Here is a 15595-nt window from a genome sequence, read left to right on the forward strand (position 1 = left end):
TCTTTTGTTCCGTAGAAAGCTGAGAGGAAAAGGTATAATTGATTCCTAAGTGAAAGGAGAGTGGGAATGGGGTCTTCCAAGGGCAGCCCAGGCACCCCAATGAGAATGAAAGATGCAGGAGGGAAAGACCCAGAGATGCGATCAAAGCCGAAGCAGCTGCTTGGACTGGCGAGACAAAGGGAGGGGAGGGGAGGAGCCTGGGTGCCGAGAAAGTTTGTGGGGAAAGTTGAGCTGAGCGGAGCAGAGAGGGTGGTGGCTGAGACAGGCGGAGGGCCCGACCTGATTTCCCTGCTGTTCCCTTTGTGACCTGGTGAGTGGACAAGGAAGCTGAGGCTGTGCTGGTGGAGGGACCCTTGAATTAAGGGAGGAGCCTTGAGGAGTTTATAGGACCCCAGAGGAGAGCCAACAAAGAGCTAGCTGGTGACAGGCTGAGCAGTCTTCAAAACTGAAGTGAACAACAGATGGGGGTTATAGTGAGAGATAAAGATGAATGGGCAGAGATGAAGAACTCAGGAGAGTTGCAGCTGGGTCCTGGGGACTGTGATGGGGGAAGAAATTGGGGCCGATGCCAGAGGGGTGGATCCCTGCGTAGCCAGTGTGGCTTCTTTCTGCCTGGGGTCAGCCCTAACTCATTGAAAAAGGGGGCTGTCTAGGCTTGTCGGAGGGGCTCTGGTCCTTGATTGCTGGTTGTAATCTGAAGGGGTGGAGCCAGGCTCCAAACTCATTGGGGATATCAGGCCTGGGAAGGAACGGCAAATCTTGGTGTTTATGTATTTCTCCACATCTATTTCCTAAGATTTAGTCTATCTCTTTCTCCTTCTCTCTCTATCTCCCCCCAACACCCTTCTCCTGGTTGTGTAAACCCCCAGTCTCCTCCACTGCCCTGATGGTTGGTTGTCTTGGGAAGTGGAATGGGGATTGTGTCCAGGGAACTAGCTTCACCTCCCTCATCTCCCCAAGCCCCTGTCACCCTGAGGTTTAGACATGCTGTGGCTTGTGCTCATTACAGAGTCACTCCTGTAAGTTCAACCTCCCTTCCTCCTGCCTGCTTCTTGAACCTGTTCCTGTTTGACCCTAGTTCCCTCCTTGGAGTAACCCCCTCATGACCCCTGCCACAGAAGGGATTCTTGAACTCCATTTGTGGCAGACAGAGGGGCACAGGAGGAAGCCAGGGAGCTGGCAATGTTCTGTGGGTCTGGTCTCTCTCAGTGGCCATTTCATTCATGATGGGGTGGGGACTGAACATCAGAGAGAACTGAAAGTGGGGAACTTGAGACCAGCAGAATGCTGACAGCAAGGGGAGTCTTTTCTGGGGCCACCTACTAGGGCCAGGTGTGGAGAGCACCCTCTAGACCCCCCCCCTTCCTGAATTAGGTCTCAGCTGTAGCAGGAGAAAAGGTTCTACCTCTCTCCTTAGACTCCCTTCCTTCCCCCTCATTTCCCTTCTAGACGCTGACAGAGGCAAAAATCTGCTAACTCAGGGGCAGACTCAACCAGGGCTTCGAAGAAGAGGCCTGGGGAATGACCCCCCGATCTCCAAACGCGCCTTCCACGGCTACACGGCTGTCTCAAGCAGTCTCTGCCTCTGTTCCTGGCCCTGGCTCTGTGTCTGTCTAGCGTCCCCCTTCCCTGTGCCACATGGGCCCTCTGTCTCCTGCCAGGACCAAGCGGCTGTGGGGGCCTCGAAGCCTGGGGGTGGCCCTGGGAATCTTCATGACCATTGGATTCGGCCTCCAGCTCTGGGGGGGACCCTTCCAGAGGAGGTGAGTTCCATTTTGTCCCATCTTCTGATAGTTGCTCCCCCAGTGGCTCCTCCTTAACCCACTTGGGGCTGTCACTCTTGGGGACTCAGAGGAGTCTATACACACACTGTCCTTTCTTCATAAGAAGCCACTTGCTCTACTTGCTGCTGAGGGACAGGATCCCACCCCTCTGTCTCTTTCCAGGCTCCAGGGGCTGCAGCTCCGACAACCCTGGGTTCCATCCCTGGGACCAGCTGCTTCGCCTTGCATACCTCGGCAGCGACTCGTGTTCTTGAAGACACATAAATCTGGGAGCAGCTCTGTGCTGAACCTGCTTCATCGCTATGGGGACCGGCATGGGCTGCGCTTTGCTCTCCCTACCCGCTACCAGTTCGGCTACCCGAGACTTTTCCAGGCCTCTCGAGTCAAAGGCTACCGTCCCCAGGGTGGGGGCACCCAGCCCCCATTCCACATCCTCTGTCACCATATGAGATTCAACCTGAAAGAGGTGAGGGGCACAGTGGGCATAAGGTGGGACTGGGAGGAGATGGGTTCAGCCTTGTGACCCAGACCACCAAAGGAGGGTTACTTCATCCAACCTCACCCACAAGTTGCTCTTAGAGGCCACAAAGGTGAGGTCTTTCTATTGCTGTCCCTGCAGATGTCCTTTCCTCTGGGGATGCCTGGGAGCCAAGGTCTTTCCCCCTTCTAGCTGAGGTTTCTGATGCTCCTTTTCCTATTTAGGGTTTCTGGGGTTCCCTTTCTTCCATCTGGGGTTTATTGTAAACTATGATTTTTTTTTTTTCAATACTAGGGATTGAACTCAGGGTCCTCTACTGAGCTATCTCCATGATCCTTTCTGATTTTGAGATGGGCTCTCCCTAAGTTTTTAAATTGCCTGTCTGGCTTGGACTTATGATTCTCCTGTCTCACCCTCTCAGACTTATAGATTTATACCTGTGCACTACCACACCTGGTAGATGCCACATTTTCAGACTCTATGTCAGCTCTGTGTCAAGCGTAGGTGGAGCAAGGCAGAACAGTCAGATGAAGGCCCACTTCTGCCTTCAAGAGCCTTGGTCATTAAGGGAGAGACAAGCACATCTATCAGATGCATACACCAGGCACCTGAGAGTCCTTGTAAGAAGGCACTCAAAAAGTAAATAAAAATGTACAAGGAAGAAACAACTTTGTTGCATATTTACCATGGCTTTGCCAGGAAGTCAGTGTCAATGTGTCTATTATACAGATGTTGAGGTAAAGTCCCAGGGAAGCTAGATGACTGGCTTTCTCAGCTTGGTGTGATGGCACAGTGCACAGTAATCCCAGCACTCTGGAAGGCAGAGGCAGGAGAATCACAGATTCAAACTCAGTGTGAAGGCCTTTGGTCCAATCCCCAGTACTACCAGAACAAAAACAGAAACTGGCAAGGCTAGGATTTGAACTCAGGTCCATTTACTCCAAACTCAAGCCTTCTTCTGTGCACATGTATATGTTTTTGTATTTGGAACTGCAGCAAAAGTAGTCATCTACTCTCTACTGGGTAGACAGTAGGGCTTTACAGTAAGGGCAGAATCCGGCATTCTTAAAGGGAACAAAGCATCAGCAAAGACCTAGTGGTGCATGTCGGTGCATGCACATACCTGTGTGTCAGAAGGGGAGTGTGCACTACACGTAGGTGGCAGAGCCTCAGTGGGGGTGGCAAAGACACTGTCATTGGAGCTGGAGCTGAAGACAGATGAGGACTGTGACGGTGATCTATGGGCAGCAGGGCCACTGTTGGGAAAGAGGTGATGACAGGGTCTTTGAGGTTCGCTTCTCCTGTGGGTTTGGATGATGACCTTCCCGCTCGCCACCATTCACCTGTCATGCTCCACACACTTCCACGTTCTTCCAGGTAAGTGCTTAATCAGATTTTTCAGGTAGATAAATGAAGACTCTGAAAGGTTTAATAATGTGCACAAAGTCATCTAACTAGTGTGAGGTATGACCAGAATACATGGTGAATGTTTATATTTTTAAAAACTATATATAGCAGTAAAAGATACACTGCCATGAATCCTCAAAATCCTTCCCCTCACTTTGAACACACTCATCTCATCATTCCTGACACTTTGTGAAGTACTTCTAGAAGTCTTTTTTGTGTCTTTATGAGGTATGATCAAAAATGTGGTGAATGCTGCACCCAATGGAAAAGCAGGCTCATCAAAATATGATGCCGTGTCCTCATCCACCTTATTTGCCAGATCTGACACCCTGCAATCCTAGCTCTTCCTCAAAGTCAAAATGACCATGAAGAGATAAACATTTTGAATTAATTCAGGACATCAGGCAGCCATGACAGCACAACTAAAACACAGTAGAGGACTTCCAGAACCGCTTCAGCAAGAATGATGTGATCAATGTATGCAAAGCAAGTGGATGTAACTTGGGGGGAGAGATCACGGTAATGTACCATTCACTATATTTTTAATCAGATCTCATAAATAGCAGGATTAGGCTTTTATTTCAGGTTCATCTGGTACCAAAGACTATACTCTTCCCAGTTCTCGTCTGCCATCAGTGAGACAGTTCAAAGGCTCTGCTCTTCAAGCACGTCCATGTCAGTGAAGAAGATTGGAGAATGTTGTGACAGAGACATGATAGATTCAATGATGGAAGCCAATTTCAGAGGCAGAAACCCTCAGGCATCTAGGAGCTACACTTTTACATGGATCAGTGTGTAAGGGTGTGTTAGGGAATGGCTCAGCCTAACTCTTAGCATCGTGCTTGAGAAGTGGAATCATGGGTCCTAGTCTTCAGGGCAGCACTCTTCCAAGTGCCCAGTGATCCCTAATGCCCTAGTCCAAGGGTATCTTCTGCTCTTTAGGATGTCCAGGAGCCTCAACAGAGCCTCACCCTGTAGCCATCCTGGACTGGCCTCTGATGGCACTATCATTGCCCCTTGTCACTCTGTCCTACCAATGACCACGCCCTCCTCACACCCTGGAGAGGCCCAAGGCCAGTTCCTTTCTTGGAGCTGTGACCAAGAGTCTTAAGAGTAAGTATTCAATAGGTTTTTGGTGGAGAAATGAGTGTAAGATTTGGTTTCTAGAAGTTTTACTGACCAGGCCAGACAGAAAGATCCAAGGAAATTAAAGTTCTCCATGAGCTTCATGTGTTCTGGGTTTCTTTTCCTTCCTTTCTTTTTTTAAAAATCATTTATTTATTTATTTATTTATTTATTTATTTATTTGGTACAGGGTCTCACTATGAAGCTCAGACTCATAGTGCTATGAAGCTCAGACTCATTCAGTGCTGGAATTACGGGTATGCACCACCATACCCATTTTTGGTGGCCAGCACAGTACACCTGGGGTTCCAGGGCCAGCATAGCATGCAGTACCAGGGATCAAACCCAGGTCCTTGCGCTTGCCAGGCAGGCACTTACACCATTGAGCTATCTCCTCAGTCCTATTCTGGGTTTCTTCATATTATCTATTGTGTCCTTCATAATCATCTCAGAATTTAGGATTATTGTCATTCTGCAAATGAGAAACATGAATCTAGAAGATATAGCCCCAGGCCATACAACTAGTGTAGGAAGTTGGGGGTCCCCCCAGCAGTGCTGTGAGAAGAGGAGGTTGGGGGATCTGCAGAGGCTCAGCCTTTGCTTAATTTCTTCCTTCTGTCTGGCCCACGTCTTTATGCCTATGTCTGTTTTCTGTCTTCTGCAGGTACTTCAGGTCATGCCTTCTGACAGCTTCTTCTTTTCTATTGTTCGAGACCCAGCAGCTCTGGCCCGCTCTGCCTTTTCCTACTATAAATCCACTTCATCAGCCTTCCGCAAGGCACCATCCTTGGCAGCCTTCCTGGCCAATCCTCGAGGCTTTTACCAATCTGGGGCCCGTGGAGACCATTATGCCCGAAACTTGTTATGGTTTGACTTTGGCCTACCCTTCCCTCCAGAGATGAGGACTAACAGAGGGAATCCTGATCTCCCCAAAGACCGCAGCCCACTAAAGCTGCATGTTCTGCCTTCTGGCACTGGCCCTCGAGCCCAAATCCTGAATCCCAAGGCTCTCTTCCAGCCTTTTTCCACTCATGCTGATGGCCACAGCCAACCAGCCAGCCCTGCCTCTTTAGATTTAGGCTTCTCTCCCTTCATCCAGTGGGCTCTGGCCTGGCTGGACTCCATCTTTGACCTGGTCATGGTGGCTGAGTACTTTGATGAGTCATTGGTTCTGCTGGCAGATGCCCTGTGCTGGGGCCTGGATGACGTGGTTGGCTTCATGCACAACGCCCAGGCTGGAGGTGAGCAGGGCCTCAACGCTGCGAGCAATAGAAGACTGAGTGCTGAAGATCAGCAGTTGACTGCACGGGCCAGGGCCTGGAACAACCTGGATTGGGCTCTCTACGTGCACTTCAACCGCAGTCTGTGGAAACGGATAGAGCAATTCGGCCAGAAACGGCTGGAGCGTGCTGTGGCAGAGCTCCGGGCTCGCAGAGAAGCTTTGGCTAATCATTGCCTAGTAGGGGGTGAGGCTCTGGACCCCAAATATATCACCAACCGGAAGCTCCGCCCTTTCCAGTTTGGGTCAGCCAAGGTTTTGGGTTATGTACTTCAGAATGGACTGAACCCCCAGGACCAAGAAGAGTGTGAACGCCTGGCTACCCCTGAGCTACAGTACAAGGACAAGCTGGATGCCAAGCAGTTTCCCCCTACAGTCTCACTGCCCCTTAAAACTTCAAAGCTGGCCTCCCCATAGGTATCAGACATCAGATTGGGGCACAGAAAGAAGCTGCCAGAAGCATTCTCTGCTTCCCTCCCAAGGAATGGAAGTTTACCCTGACTCAAGTCCCAAGTCTTCTAGCCTTTGCCTGGGAATCCCAACTGGTCTCCCTCCCCTACTCACATAGCGCCTTTCTTGTCCCAAGGGAGGTAGGTCCGTGTGTGGCCCTCTCTAAGCCCCGCTAGAGGGGCAAAGATGGGAGTAAACTGAAAATGTTCGGGGAATGGTGAGCTGGAATGACACGTACATTTTCTATGAAATATTTGTTATTGGGCTGTGATCATCTCACTACGAAGCATTTGTTGAATGAATAAATGATACAAAATTTTCACTTGATCCTTGTAAGACAAAAGGGGAACGCCGGAGAGGCTTGCAAATAGGTCCGGGAAAGGAAGGGTTCTTTCAATACATCTTCCTGGCGCAGCCTCTCGGTCTATTATCTCCAGCCTCACAGCAACCTGAGCGCACGGAGCCCCGCCCTCTCCCCCACAGTCCCACCGTGCAGATTCTGGGGTTCCCCTGAACCACGCCCCTTCCGTTTCCGGTTTTTCCGCCAGTGTTTTACCCGGCACCGTGGTTCCGGAGCCGCCGGGTCTGGGTTCCGGGTTCGTTGCCCCGGTTTCCGGACCCGGCTGCCGTTCTGGGCCGCCTGGCCGGGTCACGCACCGCCCCTGTCCGGTGCCGGAACTCAGCGGACCCAGCCCCGCGGGCCCTGTCGCTCCCCGCCGGGGCTGGTCTCCCGTGCTGGCCCGCTCGCCCCCTGACCGGACTGGACTGGCCGGGTTCCTCGCCGCCCATGGAGTCCCAGTGCGACTACTCGATGTACTTCCCGGCGGTGCCGCTGCCGCCGCGCGCGGAGCTGGCGGGGGACCCGGGCCGGTACCGGGCGCTGCCCCGGCGCAACCATCTGTACCTTGGGGAGACGGTCCGCTTCCTGCTAGTGCTGCGCTGCCGGGGCAATGCGGGGTCCGGCGCCGGAGGCGGCCAGGGCTTGGGCTCCCGGGGGGCCTGGGCGGAGCTGGCGACCGCCTTGGCCGCCCTGGCCTCTGTCAGCGCTGGAGGCGGGCTGCCGGGGGGCGGTGGCGCGGGCGACCTGGACCCTGAGCCCCCAGGCGGAGGGGACCCAGGGGGCGGGGGCTTGTTCCGCGGCTGCAGCCCTCTTCTCACCCACGGCCCTGGCCCTGCTACCTCAGGGGGAGCGACCATGGTGAGTTTGGGGTACAGAACTCAGGGGCGGCTTGCTGGGCACCAAGGACACGTCTTGGAGGGGGATGTTGGTGGTGGGGAGGGGAACTGATGACAGAAAGGCAGGGCATGACGGTCCATATATTGCAGACACGTTAAAGGGAAGAATGGCAAGTGGCACTCGGTGACCCTCTCCTGACCTTTTCACCATTTTCATAACCTCAGCTGCCTGTGGAGGAACCGATCGTGTCCACAGATGAGGTCATCTTCCCACTCACTGTTTCACTGGATAGACTGCCTCCAGGGACACCCAAGGCCAAGGTAAGATAGCGAGAGTGGAGCTCCTGACCTAGTTGAGACACCCTCTCACAGCCCTGCGGACTATTTTGCACTTGATTGGGGTTCCATGTCTCTTGTACTCAGATTGTAGTGACCGTGTGGAAGCGAGAAGTTGAGGCACCAGAGGTCAGAGATCAAGGCTATTTGCGCTTGCTGCAGACCCGATCTCCTGGGGAAACCTTCCGGGGAGAGCAGAGCGCCTTCAAGGCCCAAGGTGGGAAAGTGCTGCAGAGGAGAAGAAAGGCTAGGGTGGGACTGGGAGGGGCACAGTAGAGGGGTGACTCTGGAAAGGGCCTGATGGGAGAGGACAGTAAGAACCGTGGGCTGGAGGGGAGGTCAGGACCCTACCCTACCATCTGCTTGTTTCACCTTCCTGCAGTGAGCACCCTACTGACGCTGCTGCCTCCTCCAGTTCTGAAATGCCGGCAGTTCACTGTGGCTGGAAAACACTTGACCGTTCTCAAGGGTGAGCAGATCTGCTGGCACAGGTCTTGGGTAGCAGCAGGGGGACTGACTGGATGGCATGGTTCCTGGCAAGCCGGCAGGGATGGGTGCAGAGACCCAGCTACTCTGAGCTAGGCTGGTTACCTTCTACAGTGCTGAACAGCTCCTCTCAGGAGGAGATCTCCATCTGGGATATCCGAATCCTCCCTAACTTCAATGCCAGTTATCTACCTGTCATGCCCGATGGTTCTGTGCTGCTGGTGGACAACGTCTGGTGAGAGCCCATGGGATGGCAGGGCTGTGAAGTTGTGGACATGGACATGGGCAGGGGCTGAGCTCTGGCACAGAGAAATCATGCGCTGTCTTGTTCTCTTCTGAACTAGTCACCAGTCGGGTGAAGTCTCCATGGGCTCCTTCTGCCGGCTCCCTGGTACCTCTGGCTGCTTCCCCTGCCCACTTAATGCCCTGGAGGAACACAACTTCTTGTTTCAGCTGAGAGGGAGTGAGCAGCCCCCTCCAGGGGCCAAGGAGGTGAGGATAAGGGGTTGGAATATTTGAGAAAAAGGGTAAGGGAGTGGGAGGGCCAGGTCAAGAGCCTAAGGATGGGAGGAGAGCTCTGATGCAAGTGGTATCTCCCTTTATCTCGCATGCAGGGCCTCGAAGTTCCCCTGATTGCTGTGGTTCAGTGGTCCACCCCGAAACTACCCTTCACCCAGAGCATCTATACCCACTACCGGTAAGTATATGGGAGCCCCTGTCAGGGACCCTCCTCTCACCTCTGTGGCCTGAAACACACATCTATCTAGCTTCTTTCTCTCTGTTCCTAGCCTGCCCAGCGTCCGCCTGGACCGCCCCTGCTTTGTGATGACCGCTTCTTGTGAGTCCCCTGTGCGGACCTATGAGCGGTTCACTGTCACCTACACGCTACTCAACAATCTTCAAGACTTCCTTGCTGTGAGGCTTGTGTGGACCCCGGAGCATGCACAGGCTGGTGGGTTAGCTACCAGGCTAAGACCTTGTCCCCTGGGAGGCATGGGGAATGGAAGATGAATGAGGTGGGACAGTGGGTGACCTGTGGCATGTGGCTCTGGCTTTATACCTGGGTGATGTCCCCAGAAACACATGGAATTTCGAGACACAGTAGGGCTCAGTGACTTGAAGGGCATAAATGCTAGAGCTGCTACTCATTCGTGAGCTGTGAGACTTTGGGTAAGCTAATTAGCCTCTCTGGGCCTTGATCTACATCTTTAAGATAGGACAAGTAACACTTCATGGTTTTGAAGATGAATGAATTAACATGGTTGGAATGAGCTTCAGCATGCTGTATAGTTCCCCATAACCCTCCACAAACCATCGTATTTGCTCACTTTACTCTATAGAACAGCTTTGGAAACCAAATATGGCCACACTGGTGATAGCTGTGAGGACTGAGGAAGGCTGTCCACTGCTCATCAGTGCCTGTTTCTGCCCCTCAGGAAAACAGCTGTGTGAGGAGGAGCACCGGGCCATGCAGGCGGCCCTGGACTCCATCGTCTGCCACACACCCCTCAACAACCTTGGCTTTTCACGGAAGGGCAGTGCACTTACCTTCAGTGTGGCCTTCCAGGCTCTGAGGTCGGGGCTCTTTGAGGTGGGCCAGTGCTGCGGGAAGGGCTGAGGGATATGGTTAGGGCTCCTGGCTTCCACAGAGGGAGGATTTGTAATAGGTGGTGCCGGAGGGCTGGGGAGAGGGAAGATGACACTCAAGAAGGTCTGGCTGGAATTGCTGATGCATGTCTCCTGCTGCAGCTGAGCCAGCACATGAAGCTAAAGCTGCAGTTCACTGCCAGTGTGTCCCACCCTCCGCCTGAAGCCCGGCCCCTCTCTCGCAAGAGCAGCCCCAGCAGCCCTGCTGTCCGCGACCTGGTGGAGAGGCACCAGGCCAGCCTGGGTCGCTCACAGTCCTTCTCCCACCAACAGCCTTCCCGCAGTCACCTCATGAGGTAGGCACTGGAGCAGGCTTCCCATGGGCATGGGCAGAAGCTGGAACAGGGAGTGGGGAGAGGGGCTGTGTCTGAGCAGAGCCCATAGCCTCTGCCCTCTCCCAGGTCTGGCAGTGTGATGGAGCGCAGGGCCATCACGCCCCCTGTTGCCTCTCCTGTCGGACGGCCCCTCTACCTGCCTCCAGACAAGGCCGTGCTGTCTCTGGACAAGATTGCCAAGCGCGAGTGCAAAGTCCTGGTGGTGGAGCCTGTCAAGTAGCACCGTGCTGCTCTGCTCCCCATTAGCTCCAGAAACCCGAAGCCCCTGGTGGGCTTCTTGCTCCCAGGCTGTGCCTCCCCTGCGACACCTCCTGCTGTGGATGAAGAGGCCCAGCAGGGCTGCCTGTCTATGTCTGCTGAGGGACAAGGGCAGAAGCTGTGAAATGGGTGGTGTGGCTGCAGCCCTAGGCCAACAGTATTTCCCAGTTCCTTTGGGGGGGCTGGCCCCACCTTAGGCAGGGCAAGGGCTCCAAGAGCTCCCTCGCCCCCATCCTTGTCCCTTGTAAGTTTACAGAGTATTTTCCTCATTCTTGTTATGTTCTGTCTGCCTCTGACATTCCCTCCCTCCTACCTACCCACGCATAGCGCTGAGATTAGAGGGTGGTGATGGTAAAGGGACCTTGACAATGACCCGCCTGTCTCAGGGGTTGGGAGATAGCTAGGTGGCCTCCTTCTGCCCTATGTTTACTTTGGTGGCCTGAAGCACTTTAAGTTGTGTCTTTTTTTTTGTGTGTGTATGTGGGGGGGGGAACCCTCTGTTGCTGTAACTTATTCTTCAACTACAGCTTCCAACTGAAATAAGACTATTAAATGCCCATTCAGGAGGGAGAAAAATGGCTGCTGTTTGTGTGTTAATGGAAGGAACAAATCACAGGAGTTCAGGAAGTTTCCCTCTGCATGTGCGCAAACAGCTCCCTTCCTGGCTGTTTTTCCTATTCCTAGTTTTATAATGGTGGTGGCCCTGCCCCACCCATCCTGGGCTGAAATACAGATTGTTTCCACAAAAGTTAGCAGACAAAAAGCAACCCCTCCTAGCACAGACGCTCTGTACAAACATCCCTAGGCCTAGGTCATACCAGGTTCGTGTTTATTGGGGAGGGTGGTGGAGGAAGGAAAGAAAGGGGGCCCCCTTGCTCAAGTTCTTAACATAGCACAAAATCCCCAAGTCTCTACTCTTCAGGTAACTGTGGATGACCAGAAGGCCCTGGTTCCAGCAGCAAGCCGAGGAAAGTGTCGGGGTGTGTGCTTCTCCTCAACACAGAGACCCAGAGGCCCAGTCCACTGCTCCGACCCTGACCGTCTGGCAGGCTCAGACGTCAATAGGTTCCCGGCCTCGGTTCTGCCTCTTCACCACAAACACCCTCTGTCCTGACACAGTCACCAGCAGCGTGTGTTCTCCAAAGACCACTGGAGGGGAGACACACCAAGAAGAGGGAAAGGAACAGAGCATTAGGGGGTTTGAGGGATGCCACAGCATCCAGCAGATTCGCTGGATCAACAGCTAAAACTGTCCAAGGCTGAGAGATTGGAAGGGCAGGCCACTGTAAAATCCCCTTTCTCTTCCTTACTTAGTCCTAACACTAAAGGCAGAGTGTGGCTGAACCAGGACATTTGGTGAAGGAGACAAATACTTGTTTCTTTCTTGAAAAGCCTCTGGAAGGACCCCCCCACACACACACACCAGGGCAAGGACAGGGAGCTCACCAGACAGGCGCTTGAAGGGAACATTCATGCCATGGTGCAGTCGGAAGCCGCAAGCTGTGCTGACCAGCTCAGAGATGGCACTGGCTGCCTGCTCGTCATTTTCGAGATCCCCAGACGACTGCATGTATATGGAGGGAAGGTGCAGAAATAAGGGCACAGAATTGGGAAGGAATTCCAGGCACAGGCCCTCTGGCTCACACTTGCATCTCCCTCTCCATTTTCCAGGACCTCTGGCTCACCCAGTTGTGGAAAGACCACCTAACGCTTCTCTGTGATGTCACCCTCCTTGCCATCCTGTTTCTCATCCTTAAATGCTGGGCTTACCCTACCAGGCACAAACTCATCTGATTCTACTGGTGGCTCTTTTCTAACCCCTTGAAACTGAGTTGGTATTTGCCTTGTTCCTTCCCTTTTTTAAAAAAATTTTATTTATTTATTTTTTCCTTCCTTCTTGGTAGAAAAATATTAAGTCTTCAAGATTGGCACCTGCCCAGCAGACTCATGAAAGGCTCTAACCTTGTCTTCCCACTTATCTGACCATCAATAGAATCTGAATATCTTTGTCTTCAAGCCCCTCCTCCTTCCTGTTCCTTGAGTGATGATAAGGCAGTGGCCTGGACTTCCTCTTTTTTTTGTATTTTAGGGAAGGGTCTATAGGGTGTTCAGGGTCTCACTAGTAAATTGGACTCCTAGTGATCTGCCTGTTAACAGCCTCCCAAGAGCTGGGATTATCGGTGTATGCCACCATGCCCAGTCTCAATTACCATCTCAGCATGCCCCAGGGGTGGGGCTGGCAAGGCAGGCCTGGGGATTGAACCCCAGCCCCTGCTGGCAGGCGCTTTAATCCACTGAGCTATTTGGCTGGCCCACTTTTCTGGTGATTGTCCCACTTTTCTCTCCTGATCTTTTCAACATAAGCCTCTTTCTAGTTTAACTTTGGTTCCTTTTGCTTTTGCATGTTCTGTACCTCATTTTTTTTCATCTGTATTTTGGGTACAACAGTACCTATTTTATGGGCTTTTGAGGGGGTTACTTCAGACAACTGTGGGGAGGTACTGAAAACTCCTAGCAATTTTATTAACTACTGCTTTTCTACTTCTTGAGAGTTTGTTTGGAGGTTTTAGCAGAGGAGTGCAGCTATTTGTACACCCTTGACCGAGGAATGGTCCTCCTCTATCGGGGATGGTTGTCCTCTTCAACTTAGTGCGCAGCTTCAGGAAGGATGCACATGGAGCATTGAGGGAGGAAGAGGACACCCATCTGTCCAGCCAGATCGGCTGAATCAACTCTGGCGATGAATGGGGTGACAGCTGTTGCAGCCAGATCACCCTCACATCTTCTTTTTCTACTTCTGATTCATTGTCTGCAGTTGGGCCATCCAAAGTCCCTTTATCCACCTCCTCTGCAGTCAGTTCCTTTTAAAATTCCCTGTTTGTTAAGGCACAGCATCATTCTAGGCTTCTCAGTTAAAAGTTCTACTAAGGGAAAAGTATCCCTATAGGGCAGTGACAACAAATGTACTATTGTTTTTCTTTTAAAACAAAAGATGTTAATGTATGAGGTTTTTGTTGTTTTCTAAACTAAGACCTCAGTATTTAGTTTTCATGGCAGTGTTAGCACTTTTCGATAAATAAGTAGGTCTTGGGTTACAGTTTGGCAGTTGGTTTCTAAAAGGCTTGCCCTTACTGCTATAGAAGATACATAAGTACTTATCTCTAGTTATTATCATGATGTGTGTTCTTCCTTAAGATTTCTTCCCTTGCTACCTCTCAGCCTATCTGCATCATTCACAATCTTGCTCAACCCTTTTGCTGGGTCATACTTCTGTTCAAAAAAACTGTCTTCCTATAACCCTCAAGATGAAATCCAACTCCTCCAACCTGCTTGCTCGGCGGCGGCAGCGGTTGTTCCTACCTCTCCGCCACCTCCACCGCTGCCTGTCCTTCGGCCGGAGGCGTTGGCGGGGAGGGGGACAGTAGTTGTAGATCCCGCCCCTGCCTCAGGGAAGATACTATATTGAATGAAGAACGACTGAATTTACAGGTGCTTCTCCTAAAAGGCATCTGTGGAGTGCTCCAGTTTGAATAATAAAAGAATGTCCATTATGAGCTACCTGATTGTTGCAGTCTCACTATTTGCGGGTAGTTCATGCTGAAAAACTGAAGCAAGTACTAGATAAATATGATCAGATCTCTCCAGCCAGTCCTCAGCCTGACAGAGAATCCCTTGTCAACCTAATGAAGCATTCAAAGTCATATGACTCTTCAAGATGAACTTGAAGATTATATTAAAGTGCAGAAAGCCAGAGGCTTAGAGCCAAAGACTTGTTTCAGAAGGATGAGGGAGGACTACTCGGAAAGCTGTGGGTACAGGGAAGAAGTTGATCCCAGGCCCAGGTATAGAAGGTTTGATCAAAGACTCCCGTCTGGAACTGTCCAGACTTACCCAAGACCACACAATATTTCACAAACAGAAAACCGGTTACCTCAGTGGTTCCCAGTTCATGACAACAGGCCAAGACTAGAATCTCTGAGCTACTGTCAGTACCGTAGAGACTGTTTCTCTGAAAAACCAGCGCCCCTGAACCTCAGCCAGCAAGCATATAATCACGGTTCAGCCAGCACAGACGCTGGAAGTCCCGAGCACCTCTCCTCGGGAGCCAGGACTGGTGCCCATCCAGCCAGTCATCAGAAGAGGAGGCACCCAGAGGAAGGCAAAGAGAAACCAAAGGAGGAGCGGCCCAAGCATAAGAGGAAAAGAGGTCTTGAGGTGGATTTGGAAGAACATGAGAGCATCCAAAGAAAGAAAACTGAGATGGAAACAGATGCTGCACAGGGCAGTACAGAAAAGCCTAAGCATCAAAAGGAGAGGAAAAGCCGAGAGCTGGCCTCTAAGAAGAAGGACTAGAAGCGCAGAAAAGAGAAAAAGGAGCAAGGCGAAGAAAGAACGGAGGAAGAAATGCTTTGGGACCAGCCTATCCTTGGACTTTGGAGCTCTGTGGTTGGTTCTCCTAAGGTTAAAATTGAAAACATAGCTAAGGAGCTTGGTTTTGTGATATGCATGTTCCTATCACTCATGTGAACAGGTAGTTGAGTTCTGACAAAGGCCAGGTGAACATGAAGCGCTCAGTGTGCTTGTTCTCCAACGCGGAAATTCCTTTTCCGCATTTTCCTAGAACATTACATTTTTCTTACATTTGATAAAATTTCCTTTTAGGAGAGTGGTTCTGGTTTATTGAAACTGCCATGATGGTGGAATTATTTTCTCTTGGGAAATAATTTATTTTAAACTGGAGGATTCAGAGGCCTTGCAGAATTTATTTCTTGATTGGATTTGTTTTTAGCTTTGAGTTGGGTATTTTTATGTTTTTTTGGTTTTCTTTATAAAG

The 15595-nt window shown here is 51.5% G+C and overlaps 4 protein-coding genes across 5 annotated transcripts; 3 read left to right on the plus strand and 1 right to left on the minus strand.

The window, feature by feature from the left end:
• Positions 1-233: 233 nt before the first annotated feature.
• On the plus strand, positions 234-6815 carry Gal3st4 (galactose-3-O-sulfotransferase 4). Of its 2 annotated transcripts, XM_023714411.1 has the most exons (5): positions 257-310; positions 1210-1332; positions 1450-1763; positions 1947-2250; positions 5459-6815. In XM_023714411.1, the coding sequence occupies exons 3-5, from the start codon at positions 1639-1641 to the stop codon at positions 6488-6490; spliced, it is 1461 nt and encodes a 486-aa protein (XP_023570179.1). In that variant the 5' UTR covers positions 257-310; positions 1210-1332; positions 1450-1638; the 3' UTR covers positions 6491-6815. The 2 variants fall into 2 exon arrangements, with proteins under 2 accessions (XP_004630567.1, XP_023570179.1); XM_004630510.2 differs by lacking the exon at positions 1210-1332 and having other exon boundaries at positions 234-310.
• A 244-nt stretch (positions 6816-7059) lies between these two features.
• Positions 7060-11337, plus strand: CUNH7orf43 (chromosome unknown C7orf43 homolog). Its single transcript, XM_004630511.2, has 11 exons — positions 7060-7721; positions 7925-8020; positions 8123-8252; positions 8418-8504; positions 8636-8756; positions 8866-9013; positions 9136-9218; positions 9310-9473; positions 9958-10112; positions 10271-10464; positions 10570-11337. The coding sequence occupies exons 1-11, from the start codon at positions 7311-7313 to the stop codon at positions 10721-10723; spliced, it is 1743 nt and encodes a 580-aa protein (XP_004630568.1). The 5' UTR covers positions 7060-7310; the 3' UTR covers positions 10724-11337.
• Lamtor4 (late endosomal/lysosomal adaptor, MAPK and MTOR activator 4) lies at positions 11241-12513 on the minus strand. The gene is made up of 2 exons (XM_004630599.2): positions 12208-12513; positions 11241-11910 (listed from the first exon to the last, which is right to left on the minus strand). Exons 1-2 carry the CDS (start codon positions 12329-12331, stop codon positions 11813-11815), a joined length of 222 nt encoding a protein of 73 aa, XP_004630656.1. The 5' UTR covers positions 12332-12513; the 3' UTR covers positions 11241-11812.
• A 1950-nt stretch (positions 12514-14463) lies between these two features.
• Positions 14464-15114, plus strand: LOC101580057 (lysine-rich coiled-coil protein 1-like). The gene has a single exon (XM_012514603.1). It carries the CDS (start codon positions 14464-14466, stop codon positions 15112-15114), a length of 651 nt encoding a protein of 216 aa, XP_012370057.1.
• Positions 15115-15595: the final 481 nt, after the last annotated feature.

This window comes from Octodon degus, unplaced genomic scaffold, assembly GCF_000260255.1.
Source record: "Octodon degus isolate 3935 unplaced genomic scaffold, OctDeg1.0 scaffold00035, whole genome shotgun sequence".
In the NCBI taxonomy this organism is placed as follows: domain Eukaryota; kingdom Metazoa; phylum Chordata; class Mammalia; order Rodentia; family Octodontidae; genus Octodon; species Octodon degus.